This window comes from Calliphora vicina, chromosome 2 (genome assembly GCF_958450345.1).
Source record: "Calliphora vicina chromosome 2, idCalVici1.1, whole genome shotgun sequence".
Taxonomy (NCBI): domain Eukaryota; kingdom Metazoa; phylum Arthropoda; class Insecta; order Diptera; family Calliphoridae; genus Calliphora; species Calliphora vicina.
The window spans coordinates 138,597,942-138,624,920 of record NC_088781.1 but is presented as its reverse complement, the minus strand read 5'-3'; the positions used below and the strand labels follow the sequence as shown (position 1 = coordinate 138,624,920).

The following is a 26,979-nucleotide window of genomic DNA, read 5'->3' as shown; positions in this document are numbered from 1 at the left end:
TTAAATATGTTTTAAATTGGTGCAAATGAGCTGATCGTTTCCAACAAATCAACTTTCATCAAATTCGTTGTAGCGTTCTTAATCAGGAAAAGATTTGCCTTAATCGTTCTAATAAATCTTCCATCAAAGTAGTTGTAGCGTTCTAAATCTGGAGAATATCATGGGAAGTAGGAGACTAAACTAAACATTAAACAAATTCCTTCTTTGGTCTTTAAATATTGTTTAAATTGGTACATGATAATTTTCAACAAATCTCTTGCAAACATAGTCGTAGCGTTCTTAATCCTGCAAAAAATCGTGAATAACCGTAAATAACTCAAATCCTATGGATTTTTATGTATTGTCATGAACTAATTCATTCCTTGTTCTCTATGTATGGTTTAATTTGGTACAACTTGTTGTATTTTCGTATAATCAACTAATTTTTAACCTTATTACAGGCTAATATTTAAAACCACTGCTGCGCATGACCTCCTATATATATATAAACACCTCAACTGTACTGATACCCCAACTACACTACATTGTTTTTTATTTTTTTCTTACTCATTTACTTAGATTTGTACGTCATTATTTCATCATTTACAACGCTCATTTATCAGCATTTGCTTCAAAATACCAAAAAAATATGTATAAAAAAAATTGTAAAAAAAAACTGTGAAATATAAAAATAGTTACAGTTTGTATATTTCTTAATATGACCATATAATCACTTTTCTATGTGTGTCTGTAATTTACGCCTTGGCTTAGAATAAAACAGGTAACATCATCATTAACTTCCAGCAACCTTTCAGTTCTTCAACAAATGGCACATTATTCATATTATTATAAAATTAAGCAGTGTTTAGGTTATAATTTGGGAAACTTAACTCCAAAAAGACAAAGAAATCTTTAGTTAGAAAACATTTATCACAAATATTCTTTGTCATTGATTATAAACCATCAATGACAGATCTAATAGAATTCACCAAGATATTATTAATATTTAAAGTATGCCATATCTTGGTAATGCAAATTAGACTTTTGACAAAGAAAAGAGAATGCGATGACAACAATTTTAACCCGAGCCAAATGAACTGCTCATCTTTTGAGGCCAAGAACGAAACAAGCCAATTTCGAGTACTATGTTTTGATGTGAAGCGTATCCCAGAGAGAGCTTTCTGCATCGATCAAAACAAATAATAGTCGAATGGGACAAGGTCAGGAATATAAAGCAGGTGTGGCAAAACTTCCCAACCATTTCTTTCCAAATAGTTTTTAACAGGTATTGCAACATGTTGCCGATCATTTTCATAATAGATTATTACGGTTTCATGAGTACTCGCTTTAAACGAATCAGTTGCGATCGGTAAAGGTTCCCTGTGATGATCTGGTCAGATTTCAGTAGCTCATAACAGATATGACCCTTTTTGTCCCACCAAACACAGATCATTACCTTAACGCCATGGATATTTGACTTTTGTGTCGAATCGGCTGGTTGGTCGGGCTTCACATACGATCTCTTACACTTCGAGCTGTCGAAATGGATCCATTTTTCATCGCAAGTAATGATTCGGTGCAAAAATTTTGGACATGCAAAATCGACTTTCAAGGTCTCTAGGCATCAATTCGAATGGTATGGCTTTTGTATGAATCCTCCTGCTTGCAAACGCTTTGAAATTGCTGATTGAGCAGCTCCCAATAATTTTGCAAGTTCTTATTGAGTTTTACAATCATCTTCATGGTCTTCAACGTTTTTTGTCTGGCCTGGGCGAACTTTGTCATCCGTGTCAAAATTACCACTTTTGAGCCGCACAAACCATCTCTCACACGTTAAAGCCCATGGAACACATTCACCATAAGCTTTGGTGATCAATCGGTGTGCTTCAGCTGCAATTTTTTTAAAATTAAAGAAGTAAAGCAAAACTTCCCGCATATGACGCTTTGTTGGTACAAAATTCTACATTTTCGAAGCAAAAAAAAACTAATTGAGAATAAATGACAGATATGTACTATTCAAAATGACATATTAGTTATTGAAAACAAAAACCGCTTGCAAAAGATACGCCATCTATTGTAAATCTCGCATTTTTAAGTCATACACCCAATAGATTTAAATAACTTTTGATCATTCTCGGTGTGGAATTGTCAAAAATAAAGTTTCTCCAAAGACGAAGATTATTGAGATCACTGCTCTTGATCATGTTTTATTCCTACGATGTAAATTTTCATATTAATCAAAGAATTCGTATGATTTCTAGACCTATTATAAACACTTGATGGCCAATTAACTTTGCTATTTCGAGAGATGATATGATCTAAGAAAGTTCTCATTCAGTAAGGCCATTCCTAGTTTGAAATTGTCAAAACTAAAGTTTCTCCAAAGACGAAGAGTATTGTGATCACTGCTCTTGATCATGTTTTATTCCTACGATGTAAATTTTCATATTAATAATATAATTCAATAATGATTTACTGAAGATCATTGCAAATAAGAAACGGTGTCGTCATATGATCTCTAGTCCAATTATAAGCTCTTGGTAACCAATTGACTTTGCTAATCGAGAGATGATGTGATCTGGGAAAGTTATTACTCAGCTATTAAATAGATTTAGTCCGAATTCATCAAAGCATCACTGTTTTTAATAATGACGAAATCTGTAAACTTTTTCTTCAATTAATTAAACAGTCCACTGATGTTTAAAATTTGAATGACATCTTTTATTCTCTATACAATGCCTTAATATTTCAAGTTTCAGCTTTTAAATGCCTGACGTTCAATCATACATTAAATGGTTAAAGTCCAATCATATAATCTTGGTGGTCAATTGACTTTTTTTCTTTTTGGAAAGCTGATGAGATGTGGAACGTCTAATTCAGTTAAGCCACTATTGTTTTGATTGTTTAGCATATAGTGCCGTGCATTCAAACACTAACAGGCCACTTATAAATCCTCTTAATGAATCCAACGAACTATCCCCGAAGAAGAAGTTTTGTGATCACTGAATCTTAAAGTATACCGATCGACTTAGAATCACTTTCTGAGTCGATTAAACGATGTCCGTCCGTCTGGCTGGCTGTCCATGTAAAACTTGTGCGCAGAGTACAGGTCGCAATTTTGAAGATATTTCGATCAAATTTGGTAGATATTATTTTTTTCGGCACAAGGACCAAGCCTATTGAAACTGGCTGAAATCGGTCCATTATTTCACCTAGCCCCCATACAAATGTCCTTCCGAAATTTGACTTTATCGGTCATAAATGTTTAATTTATGTATGTATCTCCACAAATTCCGCTCCAAATAAGTTTTATATATACAAAATTCATGTTACCAAATTTTGTTACGATCGGTCCATAATTAGTCATAGCTCCCATATAGACCCGCTTCCGAAAATCACATTAAAGTGCATAAATCTTTTAAAAATATTGGTATACACACAAAATTCAACATAGTTAACTTTCGTATAGACATAAATCACACGACCTAATTTCATAGTGATCGGTTCATAATTGGTCATAGCTCCCATATAAGGCCCACTTTCGAAAATCATTCAAAAATATAAATTATTGAAATTTTAAAAGAAAAATGTTTTTGCTCTTTAACTTAACTTAACCGACCATATTTTCTTACTTGTTTTGTAATAGATTTAAATAACTTTTGATCATTTTTCGATTGATATTATCGTGAACACAGTTTCTCCAATAACGAATCGTTTTGTGTTTTCTGATCTTGGTCATGTAAATGATCTTGATCACGTAAATAAATGAGTTAAAAAGCAAAAAGAAATGGTATCGTCAATGAATCTCAATGGTCTGTGGGAATTATAAATTATTTCAAACTGATGTACATACATAGATTTTTCATAAAATTATGGAAACTGATATGATCAAATGTAGGAAAGGAATTCCTATTTAATACTTCAGTATCAATAGAAAAAAAATCTATCAATAGATAGAAATTTGAATCAGAAAGGATTTATGTACAAAGGTAGCGAAATGTTTGATAAATCCTGATTTGTCAAAGGTAAAGAAATGTTGGAAAATCGTTGAAAAATCCATATCGCAAAATAGCCTAATTTTGATCGCTTGGTTCGATCAATATATCGCTATATCGAACCAAGCGATATATTGATATATATTTATATAATACGGTATCAAGAATAAAGATTTTTTCTCAAAAGATTTATGTACAAAGGCAACGAAATGTTTGATAAATTGTGAATTGCAAAAGCTAAAGAAGTATCCGAGAATGATTGAAAAATGTGTCAATTAAGAATGTTGGAGAACTAAATTGATTTCAAATCCTTGTAAATAGTTTAATCTTTATTCTATCTATATAAATACTTTTAAGGTAATTTTTCTTAAGCATATTCTTAATTAGTTCTCCAAATTCTCTAAAGGTTTCTTGGAATGAATTGAAAAGTTTTGGAGATTTTCAGTCATCTCACTACTACTATTCCGACAACTTTAAACATCAAACCTGTTCCTGTTCCCTGCAACAATCAAATGTGGATTATTCAGCTTATGGCCCCTTAATTAGATTAACGATATGTAAGAAAATCATAAATCAACAAAATTAAGTTTAAGTGCTTTTCATGTCTTCCAAACACACGCTCTTATAAGAAATAAATAATGCCTCATATTCCAAATCACCTTGACAATCCAAAAAAAAAAAAACGAACAACTTTTGATGGCAAGCGCTAAATCAACAAACTGTTTATTAAGAAGAGAAAATATTAAATGATTTAGCAAAAAAAGAAATCCAAAATAAAATAAGGAGTAGTAGAATTTTCTTACCTTTTTCGAAGAGCTGAGATGTCTAGGAGAATCTACAATTGAGTTGAAACTTTTTCGTAAAAAAATTATTACAAAAAAAAAACACCAAATGGTGATCAATTTGGAATTTAGAAAAACTCCTACTTAAATCACTGACTCATGGCTACATAAGTACAGCAAGAATATGGTGGTGGTGTATCTAATAATCACACTTGAAATTCAAGGCACATACTCGTGCACAAAAGTGAGAAATACTTATAAATATTATAAATGAACAGTAAGCCCTACTGTAACATGAAATATGAAAAAAATTCTGGTAAGTCGGGGAAACCTGAAAATCCATTCTTACCATAATTTGGAGAAATTTAGGATTTCAGTCTTTAATCTTAAATATTCCTTAAAATGCAATCGTTAGCTTGAAATCTGGCTACTTTGAGTTATAGTGATCTTCGATTGTGAGAGTTTTGAAATTTTTGCATTCTCCTCATTTCTGTTGCGCTGTGTGCTTAAACAGAATGATGAGTGCGTTTTTTTTTTTCTCTTCCCTTTCCTTCAACTGTAAGAATTTTGAAAGATTTTCTGTCTGTCTGTCTCAGATGACTTTGAAGCACGATTACCGCAACGAATTTTGTCTTAAACATCAATCGATATTAGTAAAAAATCATCATTGATCGTCGATGTTAGCAGTTGAACGAACTAACACATTTTGATTGCTGTTCTCTTAGTTTTTGTTTTTATTATTTTTTTTTTATTTTAGATTTACATAGACGCGGATAAAAAAAAAGTGTATATGAAGAAACAAAATAATAATAATAATGATTTGGCTTGACTTGGAGGTTCCTTTACAGCTTTAGTGCCTCGTCATCGTTTGCACAGTCACTTCAATTGGATCAAAACCAAAACGCCGCCAAAAGTGACCTCGCCTAGTTGCAGTAATACTTATTGGATACAAAACGTACACAAAACACAGAGATACCAAAATGGAGAAATAATATGGAAAAAAAAATGATTTAATAAAAAATTAAATAAAATCAAAAGTTCCAAACTGTCTAACACAGCAAGAGCCAAGAGTGGTTAAAAATATTTAACACAGAAATGGAATGAAAAAATAATAAATACTTGCATAGAGATACATAAATTGAGTCATAAAATTTAATAGTTGAATTTTAGTTTAAGATTAGTTTGATTCAATCTAAATTTTTTTAAACTTATTTAAAATAAAGTGTTCTATCTAGAGAATATAAGTGAATATTGATACCTTTTAGCTTAGTTTGCTCTAGAAAAGCTTTTATTCGGAAGAAGGCTTTATGATCATAATTATACCCTACACCACCATAGTGGGGAGGGTATTATGCGTTTGTGCAGATGTTTGTAACGCCCAAAAATATTAGTCTAACACCCACCTTAAAGTATACCGATCGACTTAGAATCACTTTCTGAGTCGATTAAACGATGTCCGTCCGTCCGTCTAGTTGGCTGGCTGTCCATGTAAACCTTGTGCGCAGAGTACAGGTCGCAATTTTGAAGATATTTCGATTTGGTACATATTACTTTTTCGGCCCAAGGACCAAGCCTATTGAAACTGGCTGAAATCGGTCCATTATTTCACCTAGCCCCCATACAAATGTCCCCTCGAAATTGGACTTTAAACTTTTTCGGTCATAAATGTTTAATTTATCTATGTATCTACACAAATTTCGCTCCAAATAAGTTTTATATATACAAAATTCATGTCACCAAATTTTGTTACGATCGGTAAATAATTAGTCATAGCTCCCATATAGACCCGCTTCCGAAAATCACTTTAACGTGCATAAATCGCTTAAAAATGTTGGTATGCACACAAAATTCAACATAGTTAACTTTAATATAGACATAAATCACACGACCTAATTTTATGGTGATCGGTCCATAATTGGTCATAGCTCCCATATAAGGCCCACTTCCGAAAATCACTCAAAAATATAAATTATTGATATTTTAAAAGAAAAATATTTTTACTCATTTACTTGGTGTAGGGTATTATATGGTCGGGCTTGACCGATCCTTGTTCAATCTTCTCTTTATGCCGACCACTGCTTCACAATGAATTATCTATGTTTGATATCCTGGATATAGGGAAGATCCATGTGAATTTATATGGAAAAACGTACTTTTAATAACGTTTTTCTTTATAACTCCGGAACTAATCGAGTCTCCATCGAAATTTTTTTGTACGAATATCGTAGAGAGTTTAGGTGTCCTCATACCATGTTCTTTTTGAATTTTTAACACCGCGATCTTTGATATTTTTCACATTGAAATATATACTCCGAAAATTGACCTTTAACCTTTTAGAATTAAACAATTTTATTCACACCATTTTAAGGACAATATCTTTGCCTTTAATGTGTATATAATTTTTGAGAATTTTAACAAATTTTTCTTTCCTTTAACCTTTTAGAATTAAACAATTTTATTCACACCATTTTAATGGCAATATCTTTCCCTTTAATGTGTATATAATTTTTGAGAATTTTAATAAATTTTTCAATTTTCAAATCGCGATAATTTTGAAATCGAAAGTGTTTCCGATGAAAAAGTCATTGATTTGAGGAACCCTTTGGAACCATATTACGGTGTGGTAGATTTCATTAAAATCGAAGATGTCAAATCCGAAAATATCAGTTTTCTGTCCGTTTTGATATGGATTCTCCTTATATACTTTATTTTATTTCTCTATTCCTAATACATCATTCATTCTATTGCAGTTATGGAGGCTTATTCAGTATACAAAATATTCATTCACTTTCAATATTATCATTCTTACTGAAAAGAGATTTAGGATATTTAATGTAATCTATGATATACCCACAGAATCTTCTCATATACCCACAGATTGGTATGAGAAGATCGTCCTTTATTGAAACAGCATTTAAAATAACCTTGGGGATCTAATTCACCATTCAACTTTTCATCAAATTATGTTCTCTCCAATCCAAGCACCTTTAATTGCACTTCTTAATTAATTTTTTTCATTCATGTTTCAGTTATTGAATTGTTGGTAGCAAATTGCTACTTCTAGGAATTATAGAACTTCAAGGGTTCTAGGAATTTCGCATTCTATTATTTCACAAATTCATTTCATAGTTGTAGTTTTAATTAAATTTGTCTCTGCCTCCAACTATTGAAAATCTCCAACTATTTCAGGTATTCAGATAATTGTTGAAGTCAAAATTCGTTAAATCATCACTCAAAACGCTGTTGAGAGATGATGAGATGTGGGAATCTCTTATTTAATTCATTAACGAGTGCACTTGATGTTTCTCTTCGATCCGATATCTTAATATTACAAATTTCAGCTGAAATTTTTTATTTACAAAGTCCTCAAACCACACCAAACCATTGCCAACTGAATTTGAATGACATCTCCGCTCCTCCATGAACTCCAAATCATTCATGTTACAGTTATTGAATTGTTGAAACCCAAATCGGCCAAATCACTGCATGGAGAGATGATGAGATCTAGGATGAAATCTAGATGTTTCTTATTCGAATGATATCTTTTCTCCACAATCCGATTCTATTATATTACAAGTTTGAGCTTTTGAATTGTTATAGTAAAATAATATATTATATGTAGCCAATTGACATTGCCTTTTCAAGATATGATGCGATCTTGAAAAGTCTCATTCCATAAATGCATTGTGAACTTCTGCTATGGAAGTTTTGATTTCACACAATCTTCGTGACATGTTTACTTTGATATTTCGGAAGATGATAATACAAAAATCACTGTGTATAGGAATAGAGTAGCACTGATATATAAATATTCATGTTTTCTCCTGTAATCTGGCTTTCCATATTAATCATACAATTTAACAACGGTTTACTGCAGATCATAAAACTCGCAATTAATATATAATTCAAAGAGCAAAGTGAAATACAATCATCATTGGATCTCTGGTAATGAAGTAAATTAAATTAAAACAGCTTCTTTTATAGGAATTATCCATATTTCAGCATCAAAGTATCACTTTGATATAGCCGACGGCAAATTTATTTAATTTTTTAATCATTATAAGCCCGTGAAATTTGAAAAGAGAACAAATAATTTAATTACATTAGTTAAACGTGTTTAAATGTTTAAAATTTAATAACAACGCCAATTTCAATCTTATTCTGTGACCCATATTATTATTATGGAACGGGTGCAAACAAAACGGAATGGATAGGGTATGGAATGGGTTTAAAAAATACATGTTGCCTGTATATCATTTGACTTTAATATCAAGTCAAAATTTCAAAAAATTTTGTTCGTTTTTGTCATCAGTAAAAAAGTGCTGCCAAATTTAGGGCTTCATAAAACAGAGTTGTTTTTCTCATATGAAATATGAAGTTTGACAGAGGACCTACATTAGTAAGTACTTACCAAGGCGTATTTAACAAGGTGACAGCAGTGGCGAATTGAAATAAATACAGGCGAAGTCACTTATTTTTTATATATAGAGTTTGACATACGGACGTACGGGCGAATATTTTTTATATATGCAGTTTGACATTTGTACGAGCTATTTCTATAATCAGCTGTGCTGCCGATGGCACCTTATTAAATGCACCTTGGTACTTACTTACATTAAACCACGGCGAATTAACAATCAGCTGATTTTATGTTGTCACCAAGGCGTATTTAACAAGGTGACAGCAGTGGCGAATTGAAATAAATACAGGCGAATTCACTTATTTTTTATATATAGAGTTTGACATACGGGCGTACGGGCGAATATTTTTTATATATGTAGTTTGACATTTGTGCGTGCTATTTCTATAATCAGCTGTGCTGCCGATGGCACCTTATTAAATGCACCTTGGTTGTCACCTTAGTAATTCGCCTTGAACATATTGTTTATTGCACAGAAAATGTTAAGAAATTCAATTTGCCATGTAACTAAGGTAATCAATTTAGAAATTTCACACTTTCAATAACTATGTAATGCAACATTTTAGCGTTTTATAGCTTCAAAAACCACTGCCCACCAAGAAGCCCTCATGGCTAAGGGACTGCCGAAAAGATCCCCTTTGCCCGGAGTTGCTAATATAGTTGTTGTAGCTTCGGGCAAGGGAGGTGTTGGAAAATCTACTGTAGCCGTTAATTTGGCAGCAACATTAGCTAATATGGGTAAACGTGTAGGACTACTAGATGCCGATATTTTTGGACCATCTATTCCCCTAATGATGAATATACATGAGGAGCCCTTGGTTGATGATAGAAATCTTATGATACCGCCTGTAAATTATGGTGTTAAATGTCTATCAATGGGGCTAATAACTCAACAAGGTGGTGCAATAATATGGAGAGGTCCCTTGGTTATGTCGGCTTTGCAGAGATTGTTGAAAGGTGCCATCTGGTCCCCCTTAGACATTTTAATTGTGGATACACCACCTGGCACAGGTGATGTACATTTGTCATTAACTCAGAATGTGCCCATTGATGGCGTGCTACTGGTAAGCACACCCCAGACTGCAGCTTTGGAGGTAACACTTAGAGGAGCGCAAATGTATAAAACTTTAAAAGTGCCCATATTTGGATTGGTTGAAAATATGGGTCATGCAATATGTGGCAACTGCCAAAGTAGAATAGAAATATTTAAAAACACCTCACAAAAATATCTACAAGAAATCGACACGCAGATTTTAGCCTCAATACCATTAGATGGCAATATAACAGATTGTTGTGATGCAGGAGTACCAATGGTTTTAAAATATAAAGATTCAGAGTATGCAAAAAGCTTTTATAGTTTAGCTCAACAGCTGCTTAATAAAATGGAAGCCAAAGAAAAACAATAAAAAGTTGTGTTAAATTAAAATTATTTATTTTTCTTTAGTTTCTTCATCTTATTCATTGCCTTGCGGTGGGCATACTTTTGTTTTGTTATCATGATTTCCTTATGTTTACGCTTAATGTATTTTTGGGCATCCGTATCGGCCAGCAGTTCGTCCACTAGAGTACGTTTCTTATTGCGGCGAGTATCACGCTCATTGTAATAGTCCAAAGGAGAATGTTGTACGGTACCAATCTAAAATTTAAAAGCATTAAAAATTTGTGAAAATAATTGTTTGTAGTTATAAATTACCTGGAAATATTTGGGCAAAACTTTTAAATCGTTTTTCTTGTAGAAATGTTTGGGGTCCAAAACAGAACGCATCTGTAAGATTTTCAAATCATTTTGCCTTTCCTCGGTCAGTTCAGTGGCTGGCATATCAAACCAACCTTTACCCTTGGTTTTGGAACGTTCAACCTTGAATTAACATGCGAAAAAAATACTAATTTCAGTTAAGTTTATGTATTAATTTATAAAAACTCAGATTAAAGGTTGTTTAATCAGATTACTAAAGATGTCATCAATATGCCTTAAGAACAATATCTAAACGTTTTACATCTTTGTGTTAGTTAAGTGTAAAGCAAAGAGTTTCATATTTGTGTATTCACTATAAACCCCAATTAAATTGCTTGTTAGATACTTTACAACAAGCAACAGTCTAATGGAGGGTTTTGTAATTTTCTATACCGTTGGCCTTACAGCTATTGCTTGACACTTCTATAACAATCACTAAGATTACAACGGCTGAAACTATATTTTTCAACTTTGCTTTAACTTAATCGAGTCTAGGAAGATGTTGTAAACGCCTCAGACAATATTGTTTAAGTACTAAACTTATTTACTATTAAATAAGCTTATGATGTCGAATACTTCATCACAGTGGTTAATGCTAAAATAATTAAAACTATTTTATCTGCTACTCTTACTTACCTTATTCAATTCTCTTTGTCTCTTTTGTGTTATGCTGGGTAATTCCTTAAGTTGTTCTAAATTTGGCACCATATCCGAATTTTCTAATTGTTTCTCTATGCTGCTTTTAAACACTTGTACTTCATCACGCTTTCCCGTTATTTCATTAAAATCGGAATGATCCATATCGACCAAACGCTTTAGTCTAGGTTTACGTTGATCTTTTTTTACAAAAGCATCATCTGCCATTTGCATAACATGGTCCATATCTTGTTCCATCTTTGAGGGCAATTTACGTGTCACTGCTAAAGTATTTTCAATGATATTCGAAATGTCCACACTGGGTGGGGGAAGACCTAAAAGGAAAACAAATTATAATTTATGCTGGTTTAATGTATTTGATATGTGTAAACTTACCAAAGAAATCATATTCTTCCTTATCCTCATTTTTATCTTCGCTTTGTAATTCGGCTGCAAAATCACCCAGGCCCAAACCTGAGGACTCCTTTAATAATTGGCGCTTTTTTGAGTTTTCATATTTTGGCTTTGCTAGTCTATCTGCTGCAAGTAAATCTTGATTACCTGAAGTATCAAGCACGAATAGAGACATTTTTCTTTTTGTTGCAAAGAATTTTTTTATTTTTCAGGTACAAAAACGTGCTTCAGTATTCAAAAGATGCTAACAAAATAAACAGCTGCATTACACAGAGTTGTTATATGTTATTTTGTTCAGAGTTGTCGTTTTATTTGGAATGCCAAGCAGTGTTGTTAATTTGTTAGCATTTCTGTGAAATAAGCGGTTTTTATTTATTTAATGAAAAGTTTAAACAGGATTTCACTCGTTTTAATCAAATCGATTAGTTAAAGATTATGCCAGGAGCAAGCGTTTTCTATCGTCAAATGACAAAACACGTTCGAGTACATTACTGTTTCTGTCTAGCATGTTGCTTTTCCATTATTAACTTTTATTAGATCAATACGAATATAATTCTAAAAACAACATTATATCGTTAACTAAACAATCATTGTAATTCAAACAAAGTGTTGGTTCACATATGTCAAGTTTACTTGAGCAAGTCTTGAGTTTATAGAACAGAGAGGAAGAAAAAGAATTAAATATCCCCTTTATCCTCACTCAACTGCAAACTCAAGACTTGAGCAAGTAAACGTTTCTCAATTTATTATAAGTTCCTGACATATAACTAAAAATTAGATAAAATCCGATTTTTCATTTCAATTTCGGAATACAACAATTCAATTTTTCTTTTAAATTCAGAATATTCTAAACCCTCTATGTAGTTGCAAAACAACATTTTAATAAATCGCTAATAAATTAAAGGAATAATTCTTCTACAATAAATTTTTAAGGCCACATAAAAACAAAAAATAAGCTGAAATCAACTTTCCGAAGTCCGTAAATAGGTTAGGTTAGGTTCCATGGGCTGCTGCTCCTCAAGCAGCTCACTTGGGTCCATTTAAATCTGATCCCATTGTGATACCCAAGGGGTAGACAACAGGGTATTTATAATACTTCCGTTGCCTCCAGGTTAAACCAGCCAGATTCCCGGATGAAGGAGTAGATTCGTCTAAGATTCATCCTCGATAGCTCGTCCAAGCATGATAGGAATGGAAATCCAAGGATGCGTTCCCTCAGGTTTGTAAGAGCCGGGCATTGGCAGAAAAGGTGATATACAGTCTCTTCCTCTTCTTCATTATGACAGCTTCTACAGTAATCATTGTACCGTAGGCCCAATCTTCTAGCATGTGTCCCGATTAAACAGTGCCCTGTAATAAAGGAGACAATTAGTCCGTAAATAAAATGATATCAATATATCCGCCAAGAAAATCGGCCAAATCGAAAAGATCTGCCAACAAATGGCTGATATATTAAGCATTTATTCAGCTAAAAATTTCAAATGTAAAATATCAATTAGTCTTCTCCTGATTTGAAATATATAAGCGGTATTTACAATGTAGAGTGCTTGACCTAGTAAAAAAACAGAAGAGCTATTTATTTCTAATTTCTATTTCTAATGTATTTTGTTTTTAGATTTTTGATATTGTGGTCTTATACTACATTACCAGGTCAAGTACTATACATTGTGAATACCGCTATAGTTTGTTTTTTTTTCTAAATTACAGTTAAAAATATCATTGAAAGCATTTGTTATTTGTTTACACATTCTCAGCTCTGAGGTGTTATCATTTCAATGTGAATATTCATTAGAAATGTCAACATAATTTTTTGGCATTTCTTATTAGATAAAAATGAAAACGTGCGCGTGTTTTAATAAATCACACGTTTACAAAATATTAAAAAATAAACATTTTCGAATTAAAAACTAATAAAAAATTAAAGTGCAACATAGTAAAAGTACTTGTTAATAAAACACCTTTTCATTTATGCGTAAAAACATAGATTTATGTAAGAAGGAAACGATTTGTAACCTAGTCTAGCTGCAAAAAAAATCTACGCAATTTGAAAGAAAAGAACAGCTGTGCCTAATTTACGCCCAGCCGGGGGAGATTGTATTTAACAAGATATTGAAATAAAGTTGGAAAGTTTAAGTGAAATACTTTGTGAAATTATAAAAGCTTTTTCTTTGTAAACGCTTTTGAATTTTGTGATAATTGCAAGTTGGTCATAATGGCTCTAAACTCCAACATGTCAGTGTTTAGTGCAAGAACGTCGCGCACTTCTTTATCTTCGATTTTGAAGAGGTATTCACCATCCGAAAGAGATAAAACTAAAAATGCGATTATTAATAAAGTGAGATTTGAAATGCCGAAACAAAAAGGTCTATTAGAAGTGGTTACCGCTGTGGAGGAGAGAAAAAATTTCGAACTAATGAACGAATTTGTTAATTTTCTAAATGAAAATATGTTGGAGGTAAGTAACGGAATTGAAGAATTTAAAATATTATTCTATAACTGGTAGGTATCAGAGACCTGCGCCGAAACGCTTTATAAGGTACATCTAAAAATATTTTTTTTAAATAGGTATATCTTAAAGAAAAGTTTTTAAATCAAATTTTGTAATTTTGTTTTGTTAAGAACTGTTTATAAATATGGGGTATGTATTATTGAATATTTCTTCAATTCACAACCTACGTTGTATTGTTGTAAATTGTAAAGCAAAAATGTTTTTCGAACTAAATTTTTGAAAACAAAAACAAAGCAATTAGGAAATTATACAACATACATCAATACAACGATACAACACCGGTAGTGAATTGAAGAATTATAATTATGCAGTACTCAGAATTTTTACAATATCATATATCTACTATTTCTCTATTTGTAGTGCAACTTACAGTCATATTTTACAGTGAAATAATTTTAAATCTTTTAACTTTAAAATTAAGATTAAGATACCCACTCACTCCAAAATAGGCTTGCCAAAAATTATTTTTTATTATGTTTTTCTCAACGACTCAGGTCAGGATTTTATTTTTCAAACTAAAAGTACAGACAGGGCACATTGCTTAGTCTTCATCTTAAATTTATTATATTTTTTTTTTAGGATACTGAATTTCTACGTATTTTCAATGATGCCTACACTGTCATCAATCAATTAAGTCCAAAGTTTTCACCTCTAGTCGAAGCATTGATTTCTCAATTATGGACGAAAAGATCGCCGGAATGTCGCAAAGTCTATTGCGACTTTTGTTTGGGCATGGTAGTAGCTCACAATAAATATCTAGAATTTGGCATAGAAAAGCTAATAAAACTATGGATACCTACAGAGAATACCAGTGATCAGTGGTTTAATGATAAACCTAGCCCAGAAATTCAAGAAGAATTGCAGGCAATACATCATTTGCTAGAGCGTATATTAAATGCTATACCCATGGCTTTTGATGCAACTCTAACCGCCATAGAAACATTATTTCCCTACTACAAGAGGCCTACATATTCGATTGTCGGTTACGTGCACAATTTACTCAAACTATTAGAATACAAACCAATGTTTTCCGACTATGTGATACAATTAATAATGCAAAAGTAAGAAAATATTTCATTAATGCAATAAATAGTTTGGTATGTATTAACAATTTCTGTTATTATTATAGAATGGTTATTTTGGATGTGAATGCTCCTCGCTCAGCAATTGAAGAAATGGAAAGTGATGACGAGGATGAAGATGAGGACGAAGAACCGGAAATGTTTGAAATGGATGATTGTGAAAAAAGTATGTGTATAGTGAATTAATAAAAGTTGAAGAATAATGTTAATTTTATTTTTAAACCATCCTTATTTCTTTTAGAGACCGATAAAACTAATGAACCCATGAAACATGCCATTGCCCATACTTTAGATATTTGCATGCTGAAATTGTTTGAATTTATACAGCAAAAAAGTAGCCAAGCTTTAAGTACAACTGATATTGAACGTCAGCAAAAGTTGGCGGAATCTATGAAGTTTTTAAAACTTTTAATAAGAGCCTTTGACGATGTTATATTACCCATACACAATACTCATCATGTACAATTTGTAATATTTTATTTTTGTAGTTTAAAAGTGAGTATCCCTACAATACGAGTTTTCTTTAAAGATTTTAATTTTTGTTATTATTATTTATTTAAATTAGCAAAGTTTGGCCGAAACTTTCTTAGCCTCACTGTGGGATAAAATAAGGAATCCGAATTGTTCGGCTGTTATACGTCAAACTTCTGTGGGTTATGTGGCCAGTTTTTTGGCTCGTTCAAAGTTTATAAGCATCAAGTAAGTATTTTTTTTTTAATTCATTCCATTACTATTCAAGAAATTGCCACACTACGGATATCATGATAGGCATTACAAAGACCTTTCCAACGACGTATAACCTTAGAAATTCGCACAGGAAATGGGTCAAAATCGAGAAAAATATTTTTTAATCCGATTTTCTTTTACCCAAATCTGTTTATAGTTAAAGATAGCGGATTCGATATAACCATGTCCGTCTATCTGTTGAAATATACTTTCCGAAGCATCGGCTATAGTCCTTTGCCATTTCAAAAACCTTTGCAACGTGCATATAACGCCATAGAAATTCGGACAGACAATGGGTAAATTTTCACCCAAAAATTTTTTTAACAAAAATTTTCTTCACCAACAATTAAAAAAATATTTTCATTTCACCAAAAAAATATATTTTTTTTTTCAATATTTTAAATTTTTTTCTTAAAAATATAATTTTGACTAATAATTTTTTACTTACATATTTTTTTAGCATTTTAAAACACTACTTAAAAGAATTATGCTCTTGGGCTCATCAATATATACAAGGTTGTGATCAATATCGTTCAAATGGTTCTCTTAAAGCAAATATAGTATTTTTCTCTGTGTGTCAAGCCATATTCTATGTAATTGCGTTCAGATCTAAAGAATTAACCGGTGATAAGAAAAGTAAGTACCTAACATAAACCATTAAACTGTTGCTGATATAAATAAATAACAAACAAACAAAATATATTATAGGTTTATTATTTTTACAATCGCTACATTTATCGGCCATGGTAACGTGTAATTTTAATCCCTTAAGAGTGTGTTTACCAGCTGTGGCCACAGCTTTTGCTGGTGTAACCAGAGCCTACCAATTGGCCTATTGCCATACCATATTAGAACGCAATGCCCGAAGAAAGTTGGCCACTGTATATGCCAATGATACAGCCACACCCGAAGAAACATTGGATACATTCTTTCCTTTTGATCCCTATCTTTTAAAAATGTAAGTTAACACAGTCCTTGTTAAATAATCATAGTTACGTTATTACTACTTTTTTTTTGTTATTACAGGTCCAGCAAATTTATAAACAACATTTATTTGGTTTATCAAGCTAGTGACGTTGACGAACATTTAACCCCTACACCAGAAAGTAACAACAAATCACGCAAACGTGGTGATTCCGAAATGATGGATGATCATGATATCGATGATTTTATTTTAAGCGATAAACGTCAAAAATTAGCCAGTTTAGCCAAAAGTCAAGAGCGAGAGGCCCAGTTTAATTATGGTTTATCGCCTGGTTTTCATGTATAATAAAAATTGATTTAGTAATTGTATGAACAAATCAAAACATTTTTGAATTCCTATTTAATATTGAACTGTCGTTATTAATATTGCATCTTCCTGTTTTACATAATTTGTATTGAAATATCCAAACAGATTCTCTTTAGTTTTTAAGAATACATATTTCAAAGAAATGGATTTTATAATTTGAGAATTTTTTTAAATTTTTTTTTTTTATAAAAATAAATAGAATAGTTATTAATCTATGTAGTGAAATCAAAAGTAATGTATATATTATTTTAAACAATAAAAATATATTTAAACATCATTATTACCTTTATTCGTTATGATTTGATTTTCGATGCTGTATCAGGTGACCAGAAGTACGAAATAGTTTTGGACATTTGTCACAGACAAATGGTTTCTCTTGGGTATGAATTCTCAAGTGCAGTTTTAAAGATTTACTAGAGGCATATTGTCGTGCACAAACTTGACAGGTAAGTTTAACACGTTGTGTTAAATGCACAAGCTGATGATTATTTAAAGATTGTTTAGTACGAAACTTGCGCAAACATTTATTGCACTCGTGAGTTAGTTCGGTGGTGTGTTTATATTGAAAATGTTTCTTCAACCAGGCATTATAACGAAATAATTTATTACATTCTGAACATTTATATTTTAATGTATTTCTTCCTTTACTTCCCTGATCTGGAGGTGTTGCACATTTTTTGTTAGTTTTGATTATAGCCGTATCTGTGATTTGTATTTGAACATTTGCTTCGTTTTCTATAAATGTTGGATATGCGACCAAGCTATCGTTTTGATCATTTAATGCTGCATGAGTTTTTATCAATAACTTTAAATGAGTCATCATATGGCTACGGCAATTTTGAGCAGTTTTAAATGTTTTCGAGCAATAGTGGCATTTAAAATGTGTCCGCTTCAAGTGTGCTTTCATGTGTATTTTTAAAGCCGCTTGCGTGGCATAAGTACCTGAACATTCAGTACATTGATGTTTAAATAAATTTGCATGCCTTTTTTCATGTTGTTTCAATAACATTCTACCGTTTAATTGCAAGCCACACAAATTACATTCGTACAAATCATTTTCAACATCTGCCACAGTTAAAGGTGCGGGCAATATTTTCTTAAGCAAATCTAATTCATTATCTTTTTCAGAATGTTTATGGCTTAAAAGCCTTTTTAGTGTTTTATAGGATTTTAAACATTGTGGGCATTTAAATTTGACTTTACAGCAAGATATAGATGAACTGGAAAATATAATTTAAATATTTTGAAATATATTATAGTAATTTGTTCAACATACCTTAAATGTTTATCTAGTTGTTGCCTGGCTGTAAAGCCTTCATTACATTGTGGACATTTATACAATTTACGAAAGAGTCCAAATTTGTCATGCAATTTGTGTATGGAGCAATGGGTTTTTAACTGGGCTGTAGTGGCAAATAGTTTTTTACATAAAACACATATAAAGGGCCGTATTTTGGTGTGAATTCTTAGGTGTCTTAAAAATATTTTAAATATATTGTTACTATTAATAACTAAAGAAGCATTATTTATTTTAGGAACTTTACCTTAAAAAATTGTAACGCTTATTAAATTCTTTACCACAAAATTCACATACTAAATATGTTGAACCATTTGCATAATTAATTGTTTTCACTTTTAATTGTGTAAAATGACCCGAGGGATATAAATTATCTTTAATAATTTTATACTTCACTGTGGTCGGTTTATTAGCTGTTAGTTCTGGCACCTTATCTGGCCCAGTTGGTTGTATGTCTTTTTGTAATTGTTTAAGTTCTTTTAAAACAAGCTCTGCTACAGCCTGAGCATCTGATTCGAAAACATCTGCCTCATAGAGGTTTGAAGATTCACTTATTTTATCATTTACACTTTCATGCTGCTCTTTAATGTGGCTTTCTAAATTTGCCAATTTTATAAATATTTCCTTGCAATATATACATTTTAATTGTTTAATATTAGTCTTAAGTTTTTTGGTGTGCACATTTTTTAAATGCATTTGTAGATTGTATTTTTTGGAAAATCTATTAGATTTGTGGTGAGAAAACAGATTTATATAACATAATTTATGAGTTTAATGAATAAGTCACCTTAATCCACAATGTTTGCACTGGTATAAACCTGGTTGTAAATGTTGTTCTCTAACATGACGATTGCGTGTTGATTTCTGGGAAAAACGTTTGTTACACAATTCACAGTTAAAGGAGGATATTGCACTTTCCATTATGGTAAAAATTAGTTAAGATTTAAAATTATTATCAGTAAATTTCTGGTAAAAAATTGTTCAGTTAAAAATTTTTTAATAACAAAAAAATAAAAAAATGTTTGTTTACAAACAAACATCATATGTTTGTCAGCTTCTCATAACAACTCACTGGGAAATGTTAGCACAAACATATAACGGAAATACAAAAATTCAATAATGATTAACCCTCTAAGGTACACCGTAATTAATGATTAGACGTTTTTTTAGAAGTTATTAATAAGTTCGCAGGAATAATTAAGGTATAACTTGATATCATCCAATGTAATTAAAGAACACATAAGACAGACATTAATTAAATACATATATTTTTATACTCAAAATTTTGATACGCAAAATTGATCCTCAGTGGTGGAATTATTAGCAAATTTCTTTCCCAAAATTACTTTTACAAAATCAAGTTTAGAAATATGTACATTGATAAATTAAGTTCCTAGGCAAGTTTACAATTATATTTATGTTTCAATATCTTACATACAATTGGTTTTAAAATTATTATTTTTATATAAAATGTAAAAGTCAATTACACAAATATTTTTTGTTCAGTTGATCATTTTTTAGTTTTCCGTCAGTACTTTACAATTTTTAGAAAAAACTGTTTTTATTTTTCATCTACCCGCAGGCATACATTTTTTTGTTTTGAGTTGAAAGCTCGTTGTTTTTTTAATGAATAATAATTTTGAAAAAATAAATTTTAGCATTATTTGTATGTAATTGAATAAAATTCTACTGAAAATTTGACTATTTTTATTGATCAAATGGCAGATCAATTCCAATAAATACATACATTTATTATAATTTGTAAAAAAAAATTTAAAAACTCGATGTGAATTTTTTTTATTTAAACTTAGAATTTTGTTTAAAAAATCGCTATTTTCTACCATTGCCAGAAGTAGGGCGCACGTTTATAAAATTTATTAATATTAATTTTATAAGTATTATAAATTTATTATTTTTTCATTTATTTTTTATTTTTGAATTTGATATTTTTCACGAATAGGTGGATTACAATTTTGGAAAAAAGTTTTTACATATTCTTTCAGAGTTTATTTGAAATAAGAAGATATTTTTAGGAACATTTTTGGATAACTGTTACGAAAGTTATGCGAAAAACAAGTTATGTCAAAAATTTCGAAATTGAAAGATAAATATCTTTTGTAGTATAAGAGATAATTTTGAAACGGATTTTCTTTGTTATCCTATTTCATTAAATATTTGACCGTATTTGTACAAGTTACGAGCTCTACAAAGCTCTACATACTAGAGGTATGGACAATTTTGACACCCTGTATCTAACTTTTCTGAAAGCCTGTAAGAACATTTGATCTGAGATGTTGTTAAAAATGTTATTTCACAAAAGCAACAAGTAGGTATGTGTTAGAATTTTTGGATGTAATTAAGATACTGTTTGTAAAGTATGACTTCTATAAATTTAAGCTGGGAAGCTGTTTTCTTGCACCTAGAATCAACTATATTTGGTTGTAATTGTGATCTAAATAATTTTTTTCCTACTATCGCATGTTGTACAAAGTGTTCTAATTTCACACATATAACAATAAAAATAAAGAAAACAATTTTTCTGAAAACAAAATTTTCTCAATATTGTTAATCAACCAGATATTACAAAACTATACCGAGTTAACATATTTAAATTGCCGGCTTTTTGGCCTTAACATTGAAATATTTGAAAAAGGAAAAATATTCTAAAATTGAGCGTTTTTATTTAAAGGGAAATCTCAACTATGATGAGTCAAATTATTTTCTAAATAATACCATCAAAATAGTAGAAATTTGTAACAGGTTATGGCCAATAGGCTAGGTTGTTGAAAATAAATAATAAAAAAAAAATATATTCCCTTATCTTCAACAAAATTTTTAATATGTAACAATAAAACATGTAGCTTCTTGCACTTCCTTCAAATAACTAGACATGAAATTTAGTTTTTTGTCATTCCAAATAGAAGTTAATTCTATTTTTCATTCACTGTTTATTTTTTTTATAGTTAAAACTTTACAAGAGAATTTTCATAGAAAAAAGCTCCATCTGTGTAATAAAAAACCACCAAACAAAAACTCCAGCATCCATTTTGTTGAAACTATAATTATCTTAGGCAACGAATTCATAAGGAATGGGAGCCAACACAATGGGTTCTTCGATCTTCTTGACGAAGTGAGCCTTCTTGGGTTGGGCGGGTTGACGTTTCAAACTGACCCAGGTACCCTTAGCCTTAGCGTCCTTCAACAAACGTTCGTTTTCCTTGACGCGACGCAAGAAATCTTCACGGCACTTGGAGTGATGGACGTGTTCAATGCGGACATTGATGCGCTTGGGTAGGATCTTACCGCGTACACGTTTGTTTACAATAACACCGACAGCATGAGGGGTGACATTGTAGATGCGGCCAGTCTTGCCGTGGTAGGCCTTGTAGGGCATACCCTTTTGTACAGCACCATGACCCTTGATGTCAACGATATCTCCGATCTTGAAGACACGCATGTAGGTGGACAAGGGGATGACACCATGCTTGCGGAAGGGACGAGAGAACATGTCTCTGGTGCCGCGACGATAACCATTGGATTTAGTCATTTTGTTGATCTAGTTGGTTATTCCCTAAAATATTAAAAAAAAACACACATATTAAACACTATTTCATTGATTGCACACACACATAATTAAGAGCAGCAAGCGAAATTATTTTTTAATTTTAATTGCATTTTTTATTTTAATTTTTTTCATATTTTTTGGACAAATTCACTAACCTTTCAGAAAATTCCGTCCACGCGGTCGTGTAGTTGGGAAAAAAGAAAGATGGCGACGGTAAGGTATTGCCAAATTCAAATTTTTATTTATTTTCGAACTTTTTGACATTTAACATCGAAACGAGCTGCGTTTAATGGGTAAAACTAATAAACTGTGTTTATTGTTAATAAGATTTCCATAAAGCTGGCAATGCTTTAGCCAACAGCTGTTCGATAAAAAAAGTATATGTATTTCAAAAGTTTACACAAATTTACATGATTTGCTAAAAATTGCATAAAAAGTGAAAGGAATAACTAAAATGGAACAATTTAAAGGACTACAAAAGAGTTTATATATTTGGTCTCAAACAGATGATTTGGAGAAACAAGTGGACCAGTTAAAAACAGCTACAGGTGGTGAGGTTTTGGTGGAAAATATTAATCGCTTAACATTTGGTGAGTAATTTGTGCCTCAAAAAAAACTTCCAGAATATTTCAGTAATTTTGATTTATTATGTTAAAGCCTCCCATGCTAATGCCTCCTTTGATTTAATTGTGGTGGAAAATGCTCAACTGACTGATGCATTTGGTAAATTACTACAATTATTGAAACCTAAGGGCAAATTACACCTTTTAAGTTTTGTGGGATCACACGATAGTTTAATACAGGAACTGAAATTATCAGGATTCATAAATGCACAAGTGGCAGCTTCTAGCATAACCAGTGAAAAACCTGGCTATGAAACGGGTTCAGCAGTAAAATTGTCATTTGCCAAAAAGACCACAAAACCGGCAGCTGTATGGAAAATTGACGGAGACGAGGAGGCGGAAGAAGACTTAATAAATGAAGATGATTTACTAGATGAAGAGGATAAAAAGAAACCAGATCCAGAGTCTTTAAGAGGTTTTTTTTAATTTACAATGCTTTGAATCTTATTTTATAATACGTTTGTTTTTGTAGTCTGTGGCACAACTGGCAAACGTAAGGCCTGCAAAGATTGTTCCTGTGGTTTGGCTGAAGAATTGGAAGCGGAAAAATCTAACACTAAAGTAGAAACACAAAACGCCAAATCCAGTTGTGGCAGTGTAAGTTGTTATTTATCATTTCTTTCCATTCGTAATAGTAATTAATGTACAATTTGTTTTATTTTTAGTGTTATTTGGGTGATGCTTTCCGCTGTTCTACCTGCCCTTACTTGGGTATGCCAGCCTTCAAGCCAGGCGAGAAGGTACAACTGGCGGGAAATCTTTTGAATTCCGATATTTGATTTATTGCGAGACTCTAATTATGTTTATACTAAATATTTCCTAAATATTCAATAAAAAAATAAATGTTCTTCTTTCCAAGCTTTCTTATACCCTTCACCTTCAGTGGTTGGGGTATATAAGTTTGTCATTCCGTTTGTAATTTCCACATTTTTCAGTTGCTACGAGATCGATATAGCCATGTCAGTCTATTGAAATAAACATTCCGCAGCAAGCAATGGGGGAATTTCACTCAAAAAATTAAAATAAATATGCAATTTCTAAACGACTATAATAACATTTCTATAGAAGGGATATTATTAATAAGAGGTCCTAGAGGAAAAAGGAGAAATATCTGTGATCACACCAAATATCGAATTTTATATGAAAAAATCAATAATAAATCTTTAATAAAGGGACCTAGAGGATCAGTGATCACTCTTATTTCCCACCAAATATCGATTTTTATATGAACAATGTAAAATCACTAATAAATCTTTCATAAGGGGTGCTAGAAGAAAAAGGACAATTATGTGTGATCACTCTTATTTCCCACCAAATATAAATTTTTTTATAAAAAATCTAAAATCACTTATAAATGGTCCTAGAGGAAAACGGACATTGATCTATGACCACTCTTATTTGCCACCAAATATCTATTTTTATATGAAAAATCTAAAATCAGTCATATATCGTTAATGAGATGTCCTAGAGGAAAAAGGACAAATATCTGTGATCACTCTTATTTCCCACCAAATATCGATTTTTATATGAAAATTCTAAAAACACTCATAGATCGTTAATAAGAGGTCCTAGAAGATCTGTGATCATTCTTATTTCCCACCAAATATCAATTTTTTTTATAAAAAATCTTAAATCACTCATAAATCGTTAATTAGAGGTCCTAGAGGAAAAAGGACAAATATCTGTGATCACTCTTATTTCCCACCAAATATCGATTTTTATATGAAAATTCTAAAATCACTCATAAATCGTTAATAAGAGATCCTAGGTGAAAAAGGACAATTATCTGTGATCACTCTTATTTCCCACCAAATATCAATTTTTTATAAAAAATCTTAAATCACTCATAGATCGTTAATAAGAGGTCTTAGGTGAAAAAGGACAAATATCTGTGATCACTCTTATTTCCCACCAAATATCGATTTTTATATGAAAAATCTAAAATCACTAATAAATCGTTAATTAGAGGTCCTAGAGGAAAAATGACAAATATCTGTGATCACTCTTATTTCCCACCAAATATCGATTTTTATATGAAAAATCTAAAATCACTCATAGATCGTTAATAAGAGGTCCTAGAGGAAAAAAGACAAATATCTGTGATCACTCTTATTTCCCACCAATATGAAAAATCTAAAATCACTCATAGATCGTTAATAAGAGGTCCTAGAGGAAAAAAGACAAATATCTGTGATCACTCTTATTTCCCACCAATATGAAAAATCTAAAATCACTCAGATCACTCTTATTTGCCACCAAATATCGATTTTTATATGAAAAATCTAAAATCACTCATAGATCGTTAATAAGAGGTCCTAGAGGAAAAAGTACAAATATCAGTGATCACTCTTATTTCCCACCAAATATCGATTTTTATATGAAAAATCTAAAATCACTCATAGATCGTTAATAAGAGGTCCTAGAGGAAAAAAGACAAATATCTGTGATCACTCTTATTTCCCACCAAATATCGATTTTTATATGAAAAATCTAAAATCACTCATAGATCGTTAATAAGAGGTCCTAGAGGAAAAAGGACAAATATCTGTGATAACTCTTATTTCCCACCAAATATCGATTTTTATATGAAAAATCTAAAATCACTCATAGATCGTTAATAAGAGGTCCTAGAGGAAAAAAGACAAATATCTGTGATCACTATTATTTCCCACCAAATATCGATTTTTATATGAAAAATCTAAAATCACTAATAAATAGTTAATTAGAGATCCTAGAAGAAAAAGAGCAATTATCTGTGATCACTCTTATTTCCCACTAAATATCGATTTTTATATGAAAATTCTAAAATCACTCATAGATCTTTTATAAGAGGTCCTAGAGGAAAAAGGACATTGATCTGTGATCACTCTTATTTGCCACCAAATATCGATTTTTATATGAAAAATCTAAAATCACTCATAGATCGTTAATAAGAGGTCCTAGAAGAAAAAGAGCAAATATCTGTGATCACTCTTATTTCCTACCAAATATCTATTTTTATATGAAAATTCTAAAAACACTAATAAATAGTTAATTAGAGGTCCTAGAAGAAAAAGGACAAATATCTGTGATAACTCTTATTTCCCACCAAATATCGATTTTTATATGAAAAATCTAAAATCACTCATAGATCGTTAATAAGAGGTCCTAGAGGAAAAAAGACAAATATCTGTGATCACTATTATTTCCCACCAAATATCGATTTTTATATGAAAAATCTAAAATCACTAATAAATAGTTAATTAGAGGTCCTAGAAGAAAAAGAGCAAATATCTGTGATCACTCTTATTTCCCACTAAATATCGATTTTTATATGAAAATTCTAAAATCACTCATAGATCGTTAATAAGAGGTCCTAGAAGAAAAAGAACAAATATCTGTGATCACTCTTTTTTCCCACCAAATATCGATTTTTATATGAAAAATCTAAAATCACTCATAGATCGTTAATAAGAGGTCCTAGAGGAAAAAGGACAAATATCTGTGATCACTCTTATTTCCCACCAAATATCGATTTTTATATGAAAAATCTAAAATCACTCATATATCGTTAATTACAGGTCCTGGAGGAAAAAGGACAAATATCTGTGATCACTCATATTTCCCACCAAATGTCAATTTTTATATGAAAATTCTAAAATCACTCATAGATCGTTAATAAGATGTCCTAGAGGAAAGAGAACAAATATCTGTGATCATTCTTATTTCCCACCAAATATCGATTTTTATATGAAAAATCTAAAAACACTCATAGATCGTTAATAAGAGGTCCTAGAAGAAAAAGGGCAAATATCTGTGATCATTCTTATTTCCCACCAAATATCAATTTTTTTTATAAAAAATCTTAAATCACTCATAAATCGTTAATTAGAGGTCCTAGAGGAAAAAGGACAAATATCTGTGATCACTCTTATTTCCCACCAAA

General features: G+C 31.2%; 6 protein-coding genes and 1 non-coding gene across 8 annotated transcripts; 3 read left to right on the top strand and 4 right to left on the bottom strand.

Annotated features, from left to right (window-relative positions):
- Positions 1-9,605: 9,605 nt before the first annotated feature.
- Nubpl (NUBP iron-sulfur cluster assembly factor, mitochondrial) lies at positions 9,606-10,602 on the top strand. Of its 2 annotated transcripts, none has more exons than XM_065502185.1 (2): positions 9,606-9,688; positions 9,753-10,602. In XM_065502185.1, the coding sequence occupies exon 2, from the start codon at positions 9,785-9,787 to the stop codon at positions 10,580-10,582; it is 798 nt and encodes a 265-aa protein (XP_065358257.1). In that variant the 5' UTR covers positions 9,606-9,688; positions 9,753-9,784; the 3' UTR covers positions 10,583-10,602. The 2 variants fall into 2 exon arrangements, with proteins under 2 accessions (XP_065358257.1, XP_065358256.1); XM_065502184.1 differs by having other exon boundaries at positions 9,630-9,688; positions 9,743-10,602.
- On the bottom strand, positions 10,587-12,178 carry LOC135952308 (uncharacterized). The gene is made up of 4 exons (XM_065502183.1): positions 11,944-12,178; positions 11,548-11,882; positions 10,870-11,034; positions 10,587-10,812 (listed from the first exon to the last, which is right to left on the bottom strand). Exons 1-4 carry the CDS (start codon positions 12,134-12,136, stop codon positions 10,603-10,605), a joined length of 903 nt encoding a protein of 300 aa, XP_065358255.1. The 5' UTR covers positions 12,137-12,178; the 3' UTR covers positions 10,587-10,602.
- LOC135952790 (small nucleolar RNA U85) lies at positions 11,112-11,433 on the bottom strand. Its single transcript, XR_010576150.1, has one exon. It is a non-coding gene; the product is annotated as a small nucleolar RNA U85 (small nucleolar RNA).
- Positions 12,179-13,775: 1,597 nt separating the features above from the next.
- On the top strand, positions 13,776-17,846 carry Tif-IA (RNA polymerase I-specific transcription initiation factor RRN3 homolog Tif-IA). The gene is made up of 8 exons (XM_065502182.1): positions 13,776-14,416; positions 15,050-15,531; positions 15,600-15,718; positions 15,794-16,047; positions 16,118-16,251; positions 16,739-16,914; positions 16,987-17,236; positions 17,305-17,846. Exons 1-8 carry the CDS (start codon positions 14,174-14,176, stop codon positions 17,546-17,548), a joined length of 1,902 nt encoding a protein of 633 aa, XP_065358254.1. The 5' UTR covers positions 13,776-14,173; the 3' UTR covers positions 17,549-17,846.
- On the bottom strand, positions 17,770-19,787 carry LOC135950905 (zinc finger protein 91-like). The gene is made up of 4 exons (XM_065500429.1): positions 19,654-19,787; positions 19,114-19,587; positions 18,846-19,043; positions 17,770-18,789 (listed from the first exon to the last, which is right to left on the bottom strand). The coding sequence occupies exons 1-4, from the start codon at positions 19,785-19,787 to the stop codon at positions 17,856-17,858; spliced, it is 1,740 nt and encodes a 579-aa protein (XP_065356501.1). The 3' UTR covers positions 17,770-17,855.
- A 1,975-nt stretch (positions 19,788-21,762) lies between these two features.
- Positions 21,763-22,741, bottom strand: RpL21 (ribosomal protein L21). Its single transcript, XM_065502181.1, has 2 exons — positions 22,587-22,741; positions 21,763-22,437 (listed from the first exon to the last, which is right to left on the bottom strand). The coding sequence occupies exon 2, from the start codon at positions 22,411-22,413 to the stop codon at positions 21,934-21,936; it is 480 nt and encodes a 159-aa protein (XP_065358253.1). The 5' UTR covers positions 22,414-22,437; positions 22,587-22,741; the 3' UTR covers positions 21,763-21,933.
- A 44-nt stretch (positions 22,742-22,785) lies between these two features.
- Positions 22,786-23,973, top strand: CIAPIN1 (cytokine induced apoptosis inhibitor 1). The gene is made up of 4 exons (XM_065502180.1): positions 22,786-23,021; positions 23,089-23,469; positions 23,527-23,651; positions 23,720-23,973. The coding sequence occupies exons 1-4, from the start codon at positions 22,886-22,888 to the stop codon at positions 23,831-23,833; spliced, it is 756 nt and encodes a 251-aa protein (XP_065358252.1). The 5' UTR covers positions 22,786-22,885; the 3' UTR covers positions 23,834-23,973.
- Positions 23,974-26,979: the final 3,006 nt, after the last annotated feature.